Source organism: Clupea harengus, chromosome 3 (genome assembly GCF_900700415.2).
Source record: "Clupea harengus chromosome 3, Ch_v2.0.2, whole genome shotgun sequence".
NCBI classification, from domain to species: Eukaryota; Metazoa; Chordata; class Actinopteri; order Clupeiformes; family Clupeidae; genus Clupea; species Clupea harengus.
In genome coordinates this window covers 5,974,107-5,996,632 of record NC_045154.1, presented here as the reverse complement: position 1 = coordinate 5,996,632, position 22,526 = coordinate 5,974,107, and the positions used below count along the sequence as shown (strand labels likewise).

Genomic DNA, 22,526 nt, shown 5'->3' with positions numbered 1-22,526 from the left:
CCCCTCCCATGCTAAATGGAGAAAGTATCAGAACTTGGGGTTGGTGGGTCTCATCTGCAGAGCCTCTAGAACGTGAGAGTGCGCGCACACACTACACACACATACACAATTCACACACTGCAGCAGAGGCCGAGTAAGTGAAGCACAGCAGAGTTTTCTGTCAGGAATGAAGCTGCTACATCTCTACTGAATCTCTGTGTGGGCACCTGCTCTGTTCCCCTCTTTCACCCACACATAAACACACACACACACACACACACACACACACACACACACTCACAGAGAATGTGCACATGCATACGCTGAGAGAAAAAGGGATTTGATATATGATCTCTGTGTGGGCCCCTGCTCTGTTCCCCTCTTTCACATACACACACACACACACACACACACACACACACACACACTCACACACACACACACACACACACACACACACACTCACACACACACACTCACACACACACACTCACAGAGAATGTGCACATGCATACACTGAGAGAAAAGGGGATTTGATATATGACCCACAGTTATGGGTCCACCCTTTTCCTTCAGCCTACGCACACATAAACACGTGCACACAAATTCCCACATCAACACACATACAGATGCACGTATGTGTGCACATCCACACGCCCACCAAAAAGGGATTAGATATATGACCCAGAGTTATGTACAGCGTGCACGTGCAAAAGCACCACCCACACACATATTTGTTGTGCATGAAGTGTCATGACCCTCTTCGTGTCGATTATGGCGCAAAGACAAAGATAACATTTTTGAATTCAGATTTCACTCTATTTGTCGATTTGGTCTGTTTGTTTACTTTCTCTTCTCCTTCGACCCCCCCCCCCCCTTTCAGTCAAACCCTGATTCACCTACACTCTATCCGACACACACACACACACACACACACACACACACACACACACACACAATTGTGTGAAGTGTTGATAAGTCCGTTTCCCTGTCTGCTGAGTCACAGAGGCTTAACAGCATTGAAGTGGGGTTTCCGCTCCCTGTATCGTGGTGTATCTACTCTCTCACTCACTCTTTCTCTCTATCACTTTCTGTTTCACTCACTTCTTCTCCCCCCTCTCTCTTTCTTGTTCTGTCTCTTCTTATTGGTCTTGCACTCTTTCAACTTTCCTCTGACTCTCACTCTGTGACACTCTCTTATTCTTTCTGGTCTTTCGGTCTCTCTCTCTCTTATGCTTTCTGTCTGCCTCTGCTTTCCTCTTTTTTATGCTGTTTTCTCTCTCTCTGCTTCTGTTTCAATTTCTCATTCTTTCTAATTCAATTTCTCTTTCTTTCGCTCTCATACCCCCCCCCCCCCCCCCCCCCATCTTTCCTCCCCTCTTGTGCTGTCAGCTAGCCTCCGCAGTGGCATTCTTCTCAGCTGAAGGTTGGCGCAGAAGCGCATGAATAATTGAACACCGATCTCAGGCCTGACTAATGATCAGACTGGACCGGGACACACAGCCCCCCCGCCCCGACCACCAGCTTCCCAATTTCCCATCATCCTTTGTGCCAGCCGTGACGGAGAATGGATGGAGCCGGAGTGGGGCGAAGGCAAACTGACTTTAAAACAGATTACCTCCGGCCACAGCTGGCCGTGTGGGAAAGAGAACGCTGGAGGCCAGAGAGGAGACAAGCGGGGCGGAGATCTGTGAGTGAGTGAGTGAGTGAGTGTGTGTGTGTGTGTGTGTGTGTGTGTGTGGCGGGGGTGGGGGGTGATGTGATGTGCGTGAGAGAGAATTTCTGTGTGTGGGGGGGGCAGCTCCTCAAAAAATGCATGTAGCAGATGGCACTTGCCTTAGTTGCAAAGTAATGATTGTTAAAAACTCTAGCCATGTCGCAGACATTAGTTGGATACATTCATTATTTTCTTACTTATTTTAATTCTCTTTTTGCCATCTCCAGAAGAAGCTCCTGTCGGGACTGAAGCAGCTGTGATTTTTTTTTATGTGTATGAGCCGCTGGGGAACACTAGTGTCCCGTCTTGTCTCATCTCATGAGCCATGGGCTCTGGATTGACCTTCCTGGCATAAGGGAGTGTGGTTTAGGGCAGCGACTGTATGGAGATGGGGCTTGTTTTCCCGCCATTCTATAAGTGTCACAATTCCTGCGGCGCACCCCCGGGAAGTCGTTTTAAATTACTCTCTTTAATTGCAGCAAGCTTTCTGCAAGCCGCCATATTTTCTGAAATTACTTGTTTGTCTGATGCAGATTCATGGATCTATAACTCTATGTTTGTGTCTGTCTGTGAGAGAGTGTGGGTGGGGGCGTGTCTCTATAGCGTGTCTGTCTGTATGCATCTGGGTGATATAGGAGAGACAGCGAATGAGAGTGAATGAGTGTTTGTTTACAGGTAAAAGCGGTGTTTGCTGACTGTGTGTGTGTGTGTGTGTGTGTGTATGTGTGTGTGTGTATATATATATATATATATATATATATATATATATATATGTATATATGTGTATGTGTATGTGTGTGTGTGTGTGTGTGTGTGTGTGTGTGTGTGTGGGGGGGGGTTTTGGGCTGCACGTGTACACAGCTGTGGTCATCAAACACTTATCTCCTCAGCTTGGGCCAACGGAGAGTTTGAGGGTTTTACATAATGCATATGAACAGAGAGCGTGCGAGATGCCAGCCTGTACCTCAGACCTGAGAGAGCGCGCGTGTGTGTATGCGAGCGAGCGAGGGAGGGAGAGAGGGAGAGAGAGAGGGAGAGAGAGAGAGAGAGAGAGAGCGCGAGAGAGCGAGCACACACACTTACGTGCGTGCCATTTTAGTCCTCCTGTGGGCGTTCATGCCAAATATTCTGCAGCCGTCCTCCCAACTGTGTAGGCACTTCTTTGGATCAAGTGATACTATTTTCTTCTTCACTTCACCCACTTTCACTGTCTCTCACATACACAAACACATACCGACAGAGAGAAGAGGTAGGTGTACCATTATGCTTAGCCTAGCCTAGTTCAAGTTCAAATGCTACATTCACACACACACACACACACACACACACACACACAATGTGCCCTGTGAACAGTGAAGATAGTTCCAAAAATAGATAGATATTATTATAGATATTACGGCAGCACTGGACTGACATGAAAAAGGGCTGTTTAATGATAGTGTCGTATATGATGGTTTAAAATTTAAATGATAGTATATGATTATTTAAATGATAGTGTCGTATATGATGATTTAACTGATAGTGTCGTATATGATAATTTAAATGATCGTTTCGTATATGATGATTTAACTGATAGTGTCGTATATGATGATGGTTTTTTAAACCGATTTCCAAAGGGATGCTTGAGTAGGGGAAGTGCCTCTGGTGGGTGGTGGAGGTAACGCTGCTGTGGTTTTGGTTGGGGTGTAACCTTACCTCTTACGATCTCTACGTTCCCCGTTTGTCATATGTGACTTGAGACGTCTTAGTGATGGGTATCAGACCGAATGGCATGACTTCTTTAAGCCACAACACAGAGATGATCGAGCCCCGTATGATTTATTCACAAACACAGAGCGAGAAGCATGCAAAGCAGGTATGCCGAACACCTCTGTAGAGCCGGCAGCAGTGAGCTCTAAGGGGCACCTGAGGATGCAGTGTTGGAGGGGGGGGGGGGGGGGGGGGGGGGGGGGGGGGCAAGCCTCAATGTCATATGTCACAGATATGTATATGTCTTTCCCCTTCACACTATTGAGAACCTGCGTTCCCTTGTGTTAAACCTTGGTCCTGTTGATTGCCTCCCCCCCCTACTCTCCTGCCCCCCTCCTCAGGGCATCTTAATTGTTACCTGGTGGGTGAGCTCACCCCCATCACCATCCTCATACGGTGGGAGGCTGTCTCCATAGCTACCAGGCAAGCCTCCTCATACTCACTGCCTGCACTGAGCTGGCATTCCCTGAGGCAGTTTGTGATCAGTGATTTGTTGCTCTGCAATCCCAGGGTGCACTTAGGGTTGGGTGGGCGAGGGGGCGGGGGGGGGGGGGGGGGGCAGTGTGTGTATTAAATAGGGGGTGGGGGGGTGTTTGAATGTTTGTGCCACCACCAATCCCATCTGAGGGGAGTAATACACAATGACATCATCTCCTTCCACTGAGACCAGCCTTGGTTACTTACTTCATTTTAACCCTTTGTGTGCCCCCCAATGTCTCAGACAATGATGTCATGCGGTCCCTGCAGGGCCTTTTTTTCCCCTGTACAGTAAGTGAAAAGGGTGAACAGAGAGACGTCCTCCGCCAGACACTAGTGGGGGAACGAGGGCGCTCCAAATTAAAAACCCCACATGGAAGAGGGGTTTAAAAATAAAGCTGCTCCGACAGGCCAAATTACTGGCTGCCTCCCCTCCTTTCCTCTGCCGCCCCAGATCACCGTCTCTCTGGGAGGGATGTGGTCGGAGGCGGGAGATGGGAGGAGGCCCTGAGGGTGTGGATGGCAGGGCCCAGTGGAGCGGCTCGGAAGGGGGGTGGCGGTGGGGGGTCTGGGATTTGAGATGCTTCTCTGCCCACTTCCACCCCCATCCTAACGTACACACATGTACAAGCATTCATACTTTCATGCATTCATACATACATGTCTTTTTTTTTTTTTGTCTCTCTTTCTGTCTCTTGTTCTGTCCATCTCTCTCTCTCTCTCACTTTCTCACTCAGACACATACACACACACACACACACACACACACACACACACACACACACACACACACACATAGATACACAGATACACACACACACACACAGATACACACACAGATATACACACACAGATGTTCCCTAGAGAAGACTACACCCTTCGGTGGCCAGCAGAGCTGCCAGACACCACTGCTCTCTTGAGCCTCTGAGACATTTAACTTCTCAACTTTAAAATCACGCAATTCTGTTGGACAGTTATCAGACATAGGATTGCGTCAGTCTTTTAAAGCAGAATAAATTCCATTACTATTCTTGTTAATGATCGTTTGAAAAAACATGTTTTATTTATATAGTGCCTACAAAGATAGAAAACCAGACAGTTTTTGATGTGGTTTAAAAATGGCCCTCGGAAACCGTTTTAGCACAAAAGCAAAACAAAGCTGAAGGACAACTTTAACCCCCCTTGGATACAAAAAGTTGGCTGGAAATTCAGAGGAAGCAGCAGAGCCACTAGAAAGACAGGGAAAAGCAGTGGCTTTGAGAAGTAGGACACTGTTTCAAAAGTACTCCAGCCAGACTCATGTATCCTTCATATATCCTTCCAAAGGATATGCTGGTTACCATTAAGCAGTAGCATCTCTCTCACTCACACACTCCCTCACATAGACGCACACATTAATAGTCCCCTAATTTAATGTGTGTGTGTGTGTGTGTGTGTGTGTGTGTGTGTGTGTGTGTGTGTGTCTGTGTGTTTGCCCCCATTGGCTCCTGTGTGTCTCTAGACCCTAGAGGCAGTAGAGGGTCTGGCAGGAAGCTGCAGAATTTTAATGTCATCTGAGACGTTTGTAACAGCATGAGTGCAAATCACCTTCCCCACACACTAAAACAGGAAGCTGTTGTGTAACTGCTCCCTCAAGTCTGTGCCCATGTGAGTGACCATGGATTAGTGCACTTTCTTATCTGTGTGTGATTGTGCATTCACTTTTTGCATACATACCTTTGCATAGCCTGGATACCATCCGAACGTAGCCCCGCCCACAACATTTGAGGTCTGGAAGTTCGGTCTGGCACTGCTCCATTGGGGAGAAATGATCAAAAATAAAAACATTGTTCGGACCAATCAAATTGTCAGGGCGGGCTTTATACGATAATGGACAAATGATCAACCGTAACGTAATCAACCACGTCACCAACACACGGGTTGAATTCGTTTTCAACAAACATGGCTGCCGCTGGAGAGCTGAAATGTATAGATTCGAGTCCATTTAGACATTGACAGTGCATTCATTTTGAAAGAGGAACAGAGAAACGTGATCAAGGCATTTGTCAATCGAAAAGATGTTTTTGCCTTCCTTCCTACTGGATCCGGTAAAAGTTTAATGTATCAGCTGGCCCCGATGATCTACGTTATGGTCATACTACGTTGCTCTGATTGGTTCTAGGTATATCCAATTGAGCGAAGAGGCATTTTTTTTTCCCTGGTTCAGTTGAAACACGCCCCATAATCACAGCCCAATGGAGCAGTATCAGACTCATATTCTGACTAGAATTATCAGAGGAATGACATCGTCAGGCTAACCTTTGCATGCTTGTGCAGTTCTGTAGGGGATTGTTTTTGAGGAGATCGATAGTGTAAGTGTTGCGTCATGGTGAAAGTGCTTTATTAACTTGAATGTCACTGGTTCGGGTTCACCGACGCTGTTAGGACATCCTGATAGCCTGGCATGACAATGCTGTTTAATGTATGCAGTATGCATTAAAATGACCTTTTTTAACATTGCAAGTACTCACTGCCTCCGTCCTACAGCCACACAGACATCTCTACTCACCTTAATCATCTGATGCCAGTCCACTTTCTGTTCCCCAAACACAAACGTGGGCCCTTGGGAAGTTAGATCTTTCAGTGCTGCTGCATCTCGTCTCTGGATCCCCCTCCCTCCTCATTCTTTTCTCACCTCAAAATCTCTTCACTCTACACAGTATAATGCCTGAAATGCAAAAAATGATTACACCCCAGTTCAATCTCACTTCCTGTCTCACTGTCCTTGTTTATTATTTTTAATACTAACCACACTTATATTGTTCCCTGTTAGGTATGTGGAAAGGAAGAACTTTCTGGAAAGAGTGGACCAGCGACAGTTCAAGCTGGAGCGAGACGTCCGTCTGACCAACATGAAACGATGACACAGCGATGAGGACGACATCATCAACAGACTGCACACTATGCGCGCACACACACAAACATTACCATTTGCTTCCATTCTGCTTTTTCTTTTTGTTTGTTTGTTTTGTTTTTGTTGGTTCCACAATCCACAGGCATCCACTCAATGTCCATTTTACTGCTGGATGTGAATTTTACAGTGACCCTCTTGGTATGAAGACATCTGCCTTTGTTGTTCCTCTGAGTCTCTACATAAGAAGTAAATGCAGCAACCATCTTGCACAGCAGGAACTGTTTGTCCACTAGTCATTACCTGTACCGGATGGATCAACGGACGGACATGAACTACAACCCAGCAGGAAGGAAAGGACAGAGTGTTCCTGGAGCTCTGATTGGACGGTTATTGAAGTGACGGTTATTATACCCTTTACTGTCCAGTGGGGGGACACTGGACTGGGTAAACACCCTTGAGGGTGAGAGGGAGAGAGGACAAGAGTGGGGGTAGTAAAGATTTTAAGAGTTTAGATCAGATATTAGATATACAAACCATCACAGGAGATGTTTGGTTTCACTTTCCAGGCTTTTTTGTTGCTCAGATATCTGAGTGAGAGAGAGAGAGAGAGAGAGAGTTCCAGCCCATTCTGTGTGTGTCAACCCACTGTGTGTGTGTGTGTGTGTGTCAGCTGTCTGTGTAGCGGAGAAGTGACACAAAAACAATGAGTGCGACTTGTGTTATTATTACAGTGTAACACCATGTCTTGACTGAAGCCCTAAGTTGTACTTAAGTCTTTTTCATGTGTAATAACAGGGTGAATGCTACAGCGCAATCACCTCCCTCTCTGTTTCTCTCTTTCTTTTTCTCTCAGGAGTTTCTTTCTTTTTTATTCTCAGTACAGGTTCTAGGGAAATGAGCTCAGGCCTTTTGTGTCTGACTTGCACATTTGTGTTCAATTTTGTTTCAGTTGTCACTAAGATTGTGTAAACAGCATTTTCCCAAGTGTGACATGGTATTAAACAAAGTTTTACCATCTTTTTTAAATAACAAGCTCTTGTTTTTAATTGCTTTGAACCCCTTTGAACTACTAATTAGGAACACCCCTCCCCCTTATCGAATCCCACCCCTACACACACACACACACACACATTCCTCCAGGGTCTTAGACACACACTGTGCCAACTGCCTCTAAGTATTTCATCAGAACCTTTCTTGCCTTGCCCTTTACAAACACACACACACACACACACAGACACACACTCTCACACATTCTTTCCCATTTCCTATGCCAACTGTTCATCTGCTACCCCCTCCAGGGTACCACTCCTGCACCCCAGCCCCCTCTGATGCCCGGCAGTGTGGGGACTTCTGCCATCCCCCCGCACCCCCATCGTGGCAACGAGGTCATAGGTTTCCACTTGTCATGTTTCTTAATCTCACCACATTGTGATGTCTCAACTCCCTCCTCCTACCCCCTCTGTTATCTCTCTCTTTCTTTCTTTCTTTCTTTCTTTCTTTCTTTCTTTCTTTCTTTCTTTCTTTCTTTCTTTCTTTCTTTCTTTCTCTCTCTCTCTCTCTCTCTCTTTCTCTCTCTCTCGTTTTCTCTCTCTCTCTCTCTTTTTCTCTCTCTCTCTCTCTCTGCTCTTTATCTCCCCATCTCCCGCACTCTCATTCTGGTTTCGTTCTGCTTTTCTTTTTTTTTTTTCGCTATCACTCCATCTCTTCTCGTCCTTCCTCTAACTGTTTGCTCATCGGAGTGTTTTGAAGGCAAGGGTGGTTACATCGGGTAGATCATCCTTTTAGTTTGAGATAATTGCCTTGTTTACTCGATTTCGGGGTCCTCCCTTGGCTTCCCTTTACACAACATAATGTTTGTGTGGATGGTTTAATTTCAGTCTGTGGCTACCAGTGGCAGCGCGCCTCTGCACATTTTTATCTGTGCTGGCCTGAGGTAATTACAGAGCTCAAACTCGACATACATTCACTGACAACCATTAGTCACACCTCCTCGCCAAGTCACACACTCCCATCCAGACAGGCATAAAGTGTAGCGTACACGCGCGCGCGCGCACACACAAACATACATTGGCACGCAAATCGACTTGAGCAGACTGTTAGTGAAATACACATGGGTAGGTCAGCAAAGTTCCTTATAGAAGTGTGTGCGCGCTGCATGCCTGAGGTACTGCCTTAATCATAGTCATCACTCTCCACACTGAATCCGCTTTCCAATGTCAACACCTACAGTAACGTGAAGTGTTTCCCATGGCGTCCAGTGTAATCTGTGCACTTTTATACACACACACACACACATACATATACTGTAACTCCACACTGCTACACAGTTGCTCATCTTTACTCAATCTCTTTCCCATTTCCCATTCCCAGTAACTTATTTGCTGTCTTGCTTTGTCTTGTGTTGCACTTGCTTGATGTTTGACTGTTAGGAAAGTTGTTAGGAAAGCTAGCCAACATAGCTATCACAATAACATTACAAAGAAGCCGACGCGAGAGCACTTATTTCTAGCATCAATGCCCAAGCGTGTTATAACAAGCTTGCTAACATCGCTAACGAGATGTCTTGCTAGCGGCTAAACTTAGCGAAATTTGCTTACTTTGCTTATGACAAACTAGCGACAACAACTTTCCTAACACAGTCAAACATAAAGCAAGTGCAACACAAGACAAAGCAAGACAGCAAATAAGTTACTGAATAGTCCAGCAGAGAGTAGCCCCCTATACCTGGCGGCTCCAGAAACTCCATAGTGTTACTTTAAGTAAAAACTCAATGTTCATGTTGCCTACCACACATCAGTTTGATTGTGGGATCAGGGTAGAAGCTCACTGTACAAAAAGTTGAAGGTGTAAAGATGTGTAAAGGCCAATTCACACCAAATATATTCGGATGAGACTAGACCATTCTAGAACCCAGAAAGGAGTTGCAGTGGTGTATCAGTTAATTGCTGGAAGCCGTCTGAAGCAGTTGCAAAAGACTGTTTGCTTGTACTTCACTGCTTTTGTGACGTGTTGTCACTCAGTCAAAACACGTCATCATGGCAGAGTTTTTGTCAGAGGAGTACAGAGGACTTATTAACTCAGTTTGAAGAACATCAGGGGTCTCTCTAACTCATAGATCTATCTGGACACGGCAGACATGACATAACAGTTAGGCCTGTTCCGAAAGCTCTTGCTTTCCAACATGGAAGAACACTCTGCAGAGAGAAGGAAGCTCTGTGTTGATATACAGTATATCAGTGGTCTATATAGATGTCCATTTGCTAACAGGTTATACCACAAAATCTTCCTTGGAACACACTCATTTTCTTTTCAGATCAAAGCAACTTTAACATCCAACATACTGAATGAGCCAGAGGTGGGCCTATCCTTAGGATTAGCATGTTGTTTATATAAGCTTAGTGGGTTGGTCTTTCATCTCGCAGTCAGGTCTTTTTGTCAGGTATTTGCCAGACTTCTGCTTCTACCACACAGCTGGATAACGTGTACTGACATATCTGCACTGATCACCACCATCAAAGTTTGGGGGAAATCGAGATGCATACAGATTTCAATGTCAGACTAGAGTCTTGTCAACCGCAAGGAAGATAGATGGCACTGATGAGTTGTCTAAACTGTGGCCGGCCCAGACGAAAGAGACACGAGTGCTTTGTATATGAAATTAATGATTAGGTTCTTCCTCTGCGCTGTCAGATTGGTAACCGTATTACCACATATGCTAAATATGAAACTGGATTATTGGATCAAGTAGTAGGAAGGAGTGATCCTGCAAAGGACAGATTTCTTATTCTTCTGTTTCAATACATACAGTGGGGAAAATAAGTATTTGAACCAAAGTCAAAAGTCAAAGTCAAAGTAGCTTTATTGTCAATTTCCTGCATGTCAGACATACAAGGAATCGATAAAAACGTTTCCCACTCTCCCACGGTGAAACATATAAAGTGCACAGGCACAACAACAGATAAGACAAGACATTTAGATACATATAGATATACATATAGATATAAAAAAAACATACAGATACACGTACAGCAGCAGCAGCATAAGTTTTTCTTTAAAGTGAGGTGGCTAGGATTAGCATGAACCCCTGCCGATTTCGCAAGTTTGGCCACTTGCAAAGAAATGTGTGATCTATAATTGTAATGGTAGGTGTATTTTAACAGTGAGAAATAGAATATCAACAAACAAATCCAGAAAACTGCATTTTATAACATTTATGACTTTATTTGTATTTGATGCAGAAAATAAGTATTTGAACCCCCAAGCTCCTGGCTCCCAAAGACCAGTTATGTGCCCAAGAAGCACACAGATTAGTCCTCATTAGGCCTAACAAGGTACACCTGATCTCAACTGGTGACGTGTATAAAAGAAACCTGTCCAAAGAATCATACTTCACACCTTCAACCTCACCACCATGGGCAAGACCAAAGAGTTGACCAAGGACGTCAGAGATAAGATTGTAGACCTGCACAAGGCTGGAATGGGTTACAAAACCATCGGCAAGCAGTTTGGTGAGAAGCAGACAACTATTGGTGCGATTATTCGTAAATGGAAGCAACACCAAACAACTGTCCATCGCTCTAGGTCTGGGGCTCCATGCAAGATATCCCCTCGTGCGGTATCGGTGATCATCCGAAAGGTGCAGAATAACCCCAGAACTACACAGGGGGAGCTTGTGAATGATCTCAAGGCAGCTGGGACCACAGTCACCAAGAAAACCATTGGCAACACACTACGCCGTAATGGTTTGAAGTACTGCAGAACTCGCAAGGTCCCCCTGCTCAAGGAAGCACATGTACAGGGCCGTCTGAAGTTTGCCAATGAACACTTGAATGATTCTAAGGAGGATTGGGAGGCAGGATGTGGTCAGATGAGACCAAAATCAAGGTCTTTGGCATCAACTCGACTTGCCGCGTTTGGAGGGGGAAGAATGCTGAATATGACACCATCCCCACCGTGAAGCATGGAGGTGGAAACATTATGCTTTGGGGTTGTTTCTCTGCCAAGGGTACAGGACGACTCCACTGCATCGAGGGGACTATGGATGGGGCCATGTAATGTGGAATATTGAGCTTGAACCTCATTCCCTCATTCCCTCCCATTGAAAACGCAACCTTAAGGATTTGGAGAGGATCTGCAAAGAGGAGTGGACCAAAATCCCTCCTGAGATGTGTGTAAACCTGGTGACCAACTACAAGAAAAGTCTGATGTCTGTGCTTGCCAACAAGGGTTATTCCACAAAGTACTAAGTCATGTTTTGCTAGGGGTTCAAATACTTATTTTCTGCATCAAATGCAAATTAAGTCATAAATGTTATAAAATGCAGTTTTCTGGATTTTTTTGTTGATATTCTGTTTCTCACTGTTAAAATACACCTACCAATTATACATCGCACATTTTTTTGCAAGTGGCCAAACTTGCGAAATCGGCAGGGGTTCTAATACTTATTGTCCCCACTATACATTTCTATTTACTGCTCCTAAATGTTTGTATTCTATGCAAGCCTACGGTTAAACACACCACAGAAGCGGAGTGGGCTGGGGCCAGAGGGAGGAGGAGGAGCCCCGGGCCCAGGTACTGAAGGGCCCACCTTGGGCCGAATCCGCCTGGCTGAACATGCATTTTTATTGCATCAGTTGAATATTTTGAATAAAGTTTGTTTGTGTGTCTTGATTGCCACAAAAAAAGACCACGTATGTGTCTTCTGTCATTAATTTCACCACCTTCATAGGGCCCCCACCGACCGAACCCATTATCTGATGATAGAAGAACCATTTAAACTCAACATCAATATCTCCCAGTTAAAAAGGGATTGCTGCACAGCACTAATCTTTCAACAGGCGTACATGTTCTTCTAAACAAAGGCTGGTGGTTTGATTTTCTTACACCAAAACACTAACTTCTTTTATTTTGAATGTGTGTTTTGCAAAACCGTTAATGTGGTGCCTAATTCAGTCCCTACAGGTTCTTGCAAGGGTTTGTTGTGACTGCTGTGGCCAAAAGTGACTGAATTTGCTATGGGGATTCTCAAAAATTGCAGTGATTTAGAGATTTTTTTTCTACAATTTTCTGCGACAATGACTAAACATTGTGATCCCACGAGGATCTTTCAAAGGTTTATTGTGATTGTTGTAGCCAAAAGTAACTGAATTTGCTGAAATATTGCGGTGATTAAAGAAAATTGTGACCTGCAATTGCAATTCCTTGAATTTGCATGGAGTTTTAAAATAACTGGAGGGACTGCTTATTGGCCTATCATAAACTGGCTTTTTAGCTTTGTTAGCTAACATTAGTTCAGATTTTTTTCTGACTAACTAAACTCTACTACACGTCTATTTTAGATTCAACACTGAAAGAGACCACGCTTGAAGTCTACTGGATTTCTCTATGTGTGTGTGTGTGACACTGCACTGCACCCATGCCATCCTTCCTCACGTTAAATCCTTCTATTTGATTTTACCATACTAAAATAAAATGAATTTTGAGCAGTGGCATGAGCCTACTCTTTCTGCTTTTTAAAGTAAAGTTAATGTATATTTGTACCTGTGTTTTTAGTCGGACTATTGTCAGGAAAGCAACGAAAATCTACTAGTTTGTAATTTTCTCTCTTCAAAGTTTCTCCCAGGGAGCAAAGCACAGAATACACTTTCACTAAGCGCACTATGTTGCCAGTAATTTTGTGCCCTAAGCCTGGGTCCTCCTTGGATAAACTATTTGTTCTAGCTGCGACCCTGAAAAAAAGGTATAAGGGCACACAGGTCCTTGCCCCCCCTGCAATGAGCCATCAGTTCCGCCCCTGCCTGCAATGTATGATAATGTCAACGAACGTTCCGTTTTTACCAAAATTACAGTCAGTTTATTTCAATTTTTATACTATTGAAATTGAGCAGTGTCTCAATTGTCAACAGCCTAGGTAATAGAGAACAATCTTTAACTTCCCCGTTTTTGGCGTCCGACAAAAGTGGACACCTCTCCTTTAAATACAACCTCTGGAAACTCAGGGTCCAGATCTGAATATAAGATCAGTATTAGTGACGCGTATTCCTTTAACTACCTCTATTTTTTCTGTTATATGTCACTAAATCTAGCCATTTATTTAACACTATACCATATATACACGAACGCTTATCTGGTTTTCAGCCTCTGACTGTTTCCCATGAGCGAGTGGCAATCCCTTTAAACAGAACTTGATGATTCCATCATTAGAGCGCAGAAGGGAGAGAGAGCAGAGCAAGCAGTCCTTCGCCTGCTGCGGAGCTACACACCCAACCGCGACAGTAGGGAGTCACAGTGAAGACAAGAAGAGTATTAGGAAATTACAGATTCACTCCATGACATAAAGGAAGGGATAACTGGTCGACGGATGACATATTCCGACTGGAGCCTGTTGTGTGTAGCGCGAAGACACGGGGCATTTTAAAATACTCCGTAGCCTTCATGAGGTGGACTGCGCAGCGTTTGGTCTGCTACTCAGTGTTCGAGGTGATTTTTACTGTCCTTCTAGTACAAAATAACTGGACCTCTCAAGGAAAGCGACTGGAATCCGAAAGCATGGAATAGACTGTCAATAAAGGAGTCGACAATCAACCCTTTTCTCTTGGAAATCGTTCTTAAGTTCTGTTTCCGTCCAACTGTTCCTACTGTGGACTCTGAAAGCAGCCCAAGATGTCTGTTCCGGTAAGTAAAATCTATTTATTACCTTAGTGGTGTCAGCATTCTATAATGCTTGGAATATAGAACATGTCGAAAGACCAGGGGTTATTATACAAATGAAATGACCTAGCTGACCAAATCGTACGACTTGGAAATAGGTGTTTTTTCCCGTTCAAGTAAGAATCATCATGTAGAGCACAGGTTTTGTTGAGTTGCGGGTACTCTAAACATTTAATTTGTCTGCGGTGCTCGTTGGTAATACTGCTAAACTGCCTTCGAATATGGTATTTCAAATATTACCGTGAAATCTTTAGAAAGGTCCATTACGCAAGGTTGCAGGTTGGCAAACTGTCAACTCGCAGTATGTGAGGGAGCGCATACGTTGCATCTCGACTTCTGTCATCTGCGGGGTTATGCTGACATTGAAAGCACATCAGCCGGCTGTAATGTTAGCAGTACACCGCACGTGTGTTGTGAGACTTTGGTGGCATGTTTGTAGAGGGTAACAGTGTTTTTTTTTTTTTACTGCAGCCTAAATTATTTCTATCAGATTGTGAAGTTTTGATTTATCCAATAGCCCTTTTAGACAAAGTGAGTAAACATGTCGCTCCAAATGAACCATACCAATTAACCGAATGTTATAAATATGTTATTACCTATTGGGTAAAACTGCTAATAAACTACTGACTGTTTCTCTTCAGATTTGAGAAACTCAAGATATCACAAACATATAACGAAACTGTAGAAAAACAGCCTTAGGGCTGTAATGTTCCTCTTATACCATGGCATATCCAGACATGGCATAACAGCCTGTCCTGACCTTTGTAGCGCATTCCGATATAACGCGTTCCATGCAGCTCACCATCCTCAAAGAACTGCAAGATTCGAGGATTGGCTTTGCATGCCAGAAGTTCAAAGACCTTGTAAGCAGCCAAAATAGAAAGGTAGGCAAACCATCCTAGTTTGGAGTGTGAAACAGAATGTAGGCCCGCGGGGAGCGCTCTTTTGACACGGCATTCTGCTCAAACGTGTCTTGGCAAGGGTCCAGGTTGAATTTTTGCGACCATGAGCTTCTTCATCATGCACAGGCCTGCAGAGACTGAGATTGCTCTCTGTTGCCAACAATGTGACTGTGGGACAAACACACAGTGGCCGAACATAACATATTGAATATCGGCTGTTTGTAGAAACATTTTAACCCATTTGTATATACATTGTGGATGTGGGAAATGTAGATGTGCTTTAAGTCAACAGGTCTGTATGAGTTGACCTTCTTGTCGAGGTGCACTGCCACGGGGTGAACATCTTTGTCCCTATGGGCCGCTTTGCCCCGCGCCTTATTCAGCAAACACGGGCCAGATTGCCGTGCTCATGCCAGGGGCTGCTCGGCTTGATCGCAACAGCTGTTCTCCGTAGGTCGAGGATGACTGCTCTGCCGAACGCAGCTTGCGATCCTTGTGTGTGAATGTTTCGTGCATCTCCCCGCAACCACTTGGATTACGTTTACCTGGACGCAACAGACGTCACCGTGTGGTTAAAAACAATTATGGCGACCTGTCTGGTGTTCACCGGAGCGTCTGTATCACAGCTCACCATTTTCCATTACGCACTAGACGTGCAAAACATGTGCCTTGATAAGTGTATGCATGGGCTTTGCAAACTAGGCTGTCCTTTTGTAGCTCAGATAACAGGAGTCATTTCTGGAGAGCGCTTTCAGGTAATGCTTGAAAGCATGTTATTCTGGAACAGTATTGTTAAAAATGAGAATTCCTTGCGAGGGCAAGCACAATAGTGTGTTAATTTATTTCCCCTGCTTCATTGAGGACTCTCCTAGGAGGGTACCAGTTTCACCAGTCAAACAGCACTCATTTGCACCACTGACCTGTGCATTACTTCTGCTTGAAAGGAAACAATGCCCCTTATTGTGTGTCTCACTGTATGAGTCCCACACGTCAGCACTTCACATGGGTATTACACGCACATTAACACATGCTTACACACACGCACAGGCACACATTACACAAGGAATTCTGTGTCTCAGAGCTAGGCAAGCAGGAAGCTTGTGGAAGGTATTCATCCCTTCACCAACCCGGCTGTGCGTAACACATGCACATATATTTTCACACGCTATTATTATTGCCTATTTATTGCATGCTCAGATCCTTATCACACTATGAATTGATTAAGTCCTGGCCTCTCACACACACTCACACACAAATGCGCACGTCTACTGAACTGAACGGATGAATGCGTGCAGGTCTTATCATGAGCAAACACGTCCCTAATGGGTTTAGTTCATGCCAGGTGTGCGTTCGTGTCGCATGTAGTACTCCTCATCTGAAGCTACGCCCGTGGGTAGACCAGAGGCAGGCAGCAAAGGGGCTAAGCAGGGCACTGGTGATGAGCTTGCCATGTGGCCTCAGACACATCCCTGCCTAGAACGCTGACATTTGGAGTTTGTCATAGATGATGATCCACATACATATTAATAATTGTTTGCGAGGTGAGCCCCTGCATGTCAATAGCCTTCATTCAGACCCTGGCTATTCGGTGGTCTGGAGGTTGCCCTGGTAACCACAAGCTGTTGGCTCCTCAGAGGCATCCCTACATTGGCATCACATGACTTCGACTGGTCTTGTACCTGGGAGTACACGCCTCGAAAGTGACACACACACACACACACACACACACACACACACACACACACACACACACACACACACACACACAAACACTGCCTGTTATCATCATTGCATTTGTGCTCCTAGTGCACACATAAGCATTTTTTTCATAATAGAGGTGTTCTTGTAGAACAACGCCCACCTGCGTGCCTCTTTTATAGAACATTTGCATAGGTCCAGATAGCATGTGTGCGTGCGTGTGTCTCTACCGAGGGATGGGGCAGCCCATCTCCCGGTGACTGGTCTGTTGTCATCACAGTACGATGTGTATATTTGCGTAGGGATGCAGGCTTGCACAAATTAATTCTCTCCGCTTGACTCTTTGAAAACAAACAGCAGGTGCTGTTTAATTTCACTTTGTTGATGCCTACCCCCCCCCCCCTTCACCCCCCCTTGCACACAGACACACACACACACACACACACACACACACACACACACACACACACACACACACACAGAAACTCCACATTTACTGTATGCACATTCCCGTTTAGAGCATCTTAATTCAGCACTCAGCTGACGTATCTGCTTGCTGCGACTGCACGCTGACAGCTCAGCGTAAAGTGATGATGTTTTTGCTCCATTCATACCCAGGTGTGAACATGAATATCAATTTTAATATAAATATGTATGTTGTGCTGTCGCTCAACGTATCCCTGGCTACCATTTGCCTGGCAAACAGCTTTTGCAAATCTTGCTTTCCGTGATAGCAGCTGACTTGGCGTGGAATGGATTGGGCCCCTTATCTGGTGCAAGTCTGACGTTTCTGTGCCACACCACGGCTATCAGAACTGTGGTTTGAATACAGGCAGCAGCGGTGGCTTGGACTGATGGTATCTAGACGTTGCATCAAACCCAGAGCATATAACGGCACAGCGTGTCCATTGTGAGGCTGTCCCAGTGGTATTTCTCTTGGCTCAGGGTCCGTCGGGCAGGGTTGTTTTTTCATCTAAAGACTAAATCTAGTCTTTTATTAAACCTGCTCAGATAGGTGGGTGGTTTGAGAGGATAAGTGCAAAGGATTGCTGAACTGAAAGGGTGTGAGTAAGGAGGAAAGTGTGTGTATGTGTGTGTTTATATGCAAGTTACTACGCGTGTGTGCGTGTGTGTGTGTGTGTGTGTGTGTGTGTGTGTGTGTGTGTGTGTGTGTGTGTGTCAAGCAGCTCTCTGAGTCACCCACAGTGAAGCTGCGCTGAGCTGCTGCTGCTTGCCCCCTACATTCTTGCTTCACTGCTCCCAGAGGAATTCACTCCCTTCACTCCCTTCACTCTCTGCTGTGAGCCTGTGTGTGTGTGTGTGTGTGTGTGTGTGTGTGTGTGTGTGTGTGTGTGTGTGTGTGTGTGTGTGTGTGTGTGTGTGTGTGTGTGTGTGTGTGTGTGTGTGTGTGTGTGTGTGTGTGTGTGTGTGTCTGTGTGTGTGTGTGTGTGTTTCTATCTGTCTGTACAGGTAGTGAGCCTATTGCTTAAGTTGTGAAATTTGTGTTTGTGTAGACATGTGTATAGTTAACCTGTGTATGGTTATTTGCATTGAAACCAGACATATCTGAATAGAGGTTATACAACGCTGTGTGTGTGTGTGTGTGTGTTTGTGTGTGTGAGTGAGATGAAAAGTATGAAAATGGGAGCCATCGTGGAGAAATCCTCACATTTTTCCGTTACCCATTAATCACAGTGTGTCTGCTGGAGTGTGTGTGCGTGTGTGCGTGTGTGCTTGTGTGCATGTGTGCATGCGCTGTTGTGTGTATGTGTGTATGTGTCTGAGCGTATCTGTGATAGAAATGCAGTTAAAGAATGCTCAATACCAAGGGTGTGTGGTGAAATTCACAGATATAACTGCATCTTTCTCTCTCATTCTCTCTATCTCTCCCTCTCTCTTTTCTCTCTCTCTTTCTGTCTCTCTGTTTTTGTTCTTTCTTTCTTTCTTTCTTTCTTTCTTTCTTTCTCCCTACTGTCCATCTGTCTTTCTGCTGCCCTCACACATCAGTCTTTATCCTGGTGCTCTTCTGTCTTCTCCTTCTGTGCTGTGCCTCTGTGCCTACTGGACTCTTTTCATGTGGTTGACCTCCTAAGTCATCACCTATTCCACTCCCTCCCTCTGCCAGGCAGTGGTTTGTGCCTTTGGCTTCACTTTCTCAGGGAGTTTGGGTTTCCCCCGATGTAGACACCCATGGTGTGTGTGTGTGTGTGTGGGGGGGGGGTTCACACATCTACGTATGGATGCGTGTGTGTGTGTGTGTGTGTGTGTGTGTGTATGTGACAGTGATTTTTGGGGGAGGTTGCCGTGTGAAATTTAAGCAGGGCTTCTTCCCATTTCAAAGCCAGCCCTCAGTGTACTCATCATCTCACTGTGTGTCCCCTCTGGCCCATCCTTAACTCACACACACACACGAACACACACGCACACGCACGCACACGAACACACACGCACATACACACGCCCCTTGTGTCCCCAAGAGCAGGTCATGGGAGCAGAGCATCCATCCCTTTTTAGTAGACTGCTTCTCTGCCCTTAAAGACTCTCCAGCACATTCACACGTCAAATGGAGGCTGGCCCCTTTAACAGTGTGACCCGTGTGACCTGCCTCAGTGGTATATGGTATGCTGTGACCCAACAATCCCCCCAACCCACACACACACACCCACACACACACACACACACACACACACACACACTGTAGGGGTGTAAGGCTGGTGGGTGGTGTGAGTTTGGCCCTTGAAACGTGATAATGAAACACAGCATTGTCGCAGCGGCGCACCACAGACTTACTCACACACACACACACACACACACACACACACACACTCACACACACACACACACACACACACACACACACACACACACTGATTAAGAGTGTGAACTCGCAGTAAACCCGCACCATTGTTCCAGACCACTGTAAATCACCACTTGGCATCATTAAGATGAGCTCTGCTCAGTTTTTTTGCTTCTTCACTGAGTGGCCCAGTGTGTTTGCTGTGTGTATGCCATTGTGTCCTCATCGCTTGGGTGTATGGGCTTACGTCAGTGGGTGTGTGTGTGTGTGTGTGTGTATGAGAAAGAGAGAGAGAGTGCGGGTGTGTGTCTGTACTGCTGTTGTCCTGGAGCAGGGACAGGGATTGGTAGAGCGTCATTATTGTGCAGCTGTGGGAGTCAGCAAGCGACAGAACGAGACAGACTGCAATAGAAAGACCGAGCAAGAGCGCGAGACGAAGAGAATGAAAGAGAAATGGAGGCAGAGAGAGAGAGAGAGAGGCAGAGTGAAAGAGAAAAGCGCTGAGCGTGTGTTTTGGCCGTTCCTAGTGCCAAAGCGTCCCGTCTCTGCTGGCATAAATCTACAGGCTGATCTGCGTTGTCGCAGTGATAATGGCCAGCCATCGATCACACACACACACACACACACACACACACACACACACACACGACTAATACCATAGTCACTTGGACTGGTTGTGTGTGTGTGTGTGTGTGTGTTTTGGGAGGGGCTATTCACAGACTCAGTTATCTTTGAATTGGTCAGTCAATATGGCTGAGAAACATGCCAGCACAGCCTGTGAATTGATCATGATTTGAAATGTAGAGGAGCTGGAGAGGAGCTCTGGGGGGTTGATGTACAGGGGGAGAGAGAGAGAGAGAGAGAGAGAGAGAGAGAGAGAGAGAGAGACTGACTATCATGAGTGAGTGAGTGAGTGAGTGGCCCAGTCTACGAACGGGAGAGGGAGACGGAGATGGAGAGATGTGAAGGGGGAAGGGAAGGGAAGGGAAGGGAGAGGCAGGGAGAGGAGAGGAAAGGAGAGGAGGAGGAAACACAGTGAGCTGTATCACAATGGCCACCGCTCTTCCCACTGGCGTAAGCGTCTGCCGCTCTGCACTGCTATTGTAATACGCTGCAGATCCATGCTGCCCTTCTTTGTTTATCCTTCTCTTTCTCTTTCACCCTCTCCCTCCCTCTCTCTTTCTCTCTCTCTCTCTCTCTCTCTCTCTCTCACACACACACACACACACACTGTTCTTCCTCCATTCCTCATTTTCTCCTAATCTGCTCCTTTGTAAACCTCTCTAATGACTCCTAAATGCCATAACATTCATTTAGTAAATCTGACTGCTGGGAGCTCAAACACTGGGCCTCTCTGTCTCAGCACTGGGTCAATGAGGGACCCCAACTCAGTGGGAGTGTTTGTTTGTTGGTTACCATTTCAGGCACCTCTGCTGCATAGAATGTGTGTATATGTTTATGTATATCTATGTGTATATACTGTGTGTGTGTGTGTGTGTGTGTGTGTGTGTGTGTGTGTGTGTGTGTGTGTGTGTGTGTGTGTGTGTGTGTGTGTGTGTGTGTGTGTGTGTGTGTGTGATGGTTTGTGTGTGTGTGTGATGGTGTGTGTGTGTGAGGGTGATAGTGGGTGTATCCGTGATAGTGGGTGTTTCCTTGAGCAGACTGAATATACCCATTTACATCCACATAAAGCTGGAAGCTGTCAGAGTGAGTGCCCAGGAGACAGCCCAGCCCACAGAGACTCCTGCCTGTTGAGGAGAGAGAATGTGTTTCAAAAGTATGGCTTCAGATAAGAGATGGAGGCTGTATGACTGACTGTGTATGTGTGTGTGTGTGTGTGTGCGCACTGTATGTGTCTGTAAATGTGTGTGTGTGCGAGTGTGAATGTGTGTTTTAATGCATATTTGATATGCATAATCTTAGGGCATGAAGCCCCCTGTAATCTGAATGTGTGCCCATTGGCTGGCTCCTGTAATCCGTGTGAAGGTTACCTTTGCCCGTGGCGTCACCGCCGTCGCCGCTCCTAAATTACTGCAGAGGCATGAATAATGTATGCTCCCGCCAGTCAGAATTCAATTTCATAATTGATGGATTAAGACAGATCAAATCCACGTTTATGTTCCACGCTTAAATTCAGGCATTTATCAAAGCCCCTCCATTAGCGCCGCGGGGGAACAGAAGTGGCTGGAGCAGACGGGACGGGAGGCTGCAGGTGGATTTGGCGTGGCTACAGAGCCCGGGCGTAATCACGGCTAGTGAGGCTGATAAACATCCGGCGCGGTGAATGCGTAATGTAATTTATGTGGGAGTGGAGTAGATGGTAAAACCCTCCACTCGCACCCCCACCTTCATCCGCCTAGATCCCACTGCACCCCCCACCCCCACCACCACCCCCCCTTTCTCCATTCTGGTGACGCTAACTGACCTTCATCATCACCTTCATGACCCTCACCCTTTTTCACCCCCACCAACAGATACATACACACACACATACACACATACATACACACACACACACACACACACATATTGACAATCCATTTACACTGGAAATGTCTCTTTCCAAATATGCCTGGCAAGTGCTGGCTGTGGAGCTACAGGCAC

The 22,526-nt window shown here is 45.7% G+C and overlaps 2 protein-coding genes across 2 annotated transcripts in view; both read left to right on the top strand.

Moving 5' to 3' along the window:
• The window catches only part of cfdp1 (craniofacial development protein 1), a 30,940-nt gene extending 23,099 nt beyond the window's left edge, over positions 1–7,841 (top strand). Inside the window, exon 7 of the mRNA XM_031564377.2 lies at positions 6,735–7,841. Within this exon, the coding sequence (XP_031420237.1) occupies positions 6,735–6,825 (91 nt within the window). The 3' untranslated portion in view covers positions 6,826–7,841. The remainder of the gene's footprint in view (positions 1–6,734) is intronic.
• Positions 7,842–13,916: 6,075 nt separating this feature from the next.
• The window catches only part of bcar1 (BCAR1 scaffold protein, Cas family member), an 83,270-nt gene continuing 74,660 nt past the window's right edge, over positions 13,917–22,526 (top strand). Inside the window, exon 1 of the mRNA XM_031564375.2 lies at positions 13,917–14,489. Coding sequence (XP_031420235.1) covers positions 14,478–14,489 — 12 coding nt within the window. The 5' untranslated portion in view covers positions 13,917–14,477. The remainder of the gene's footprint in view (positions 14,490–22,526) is intronic.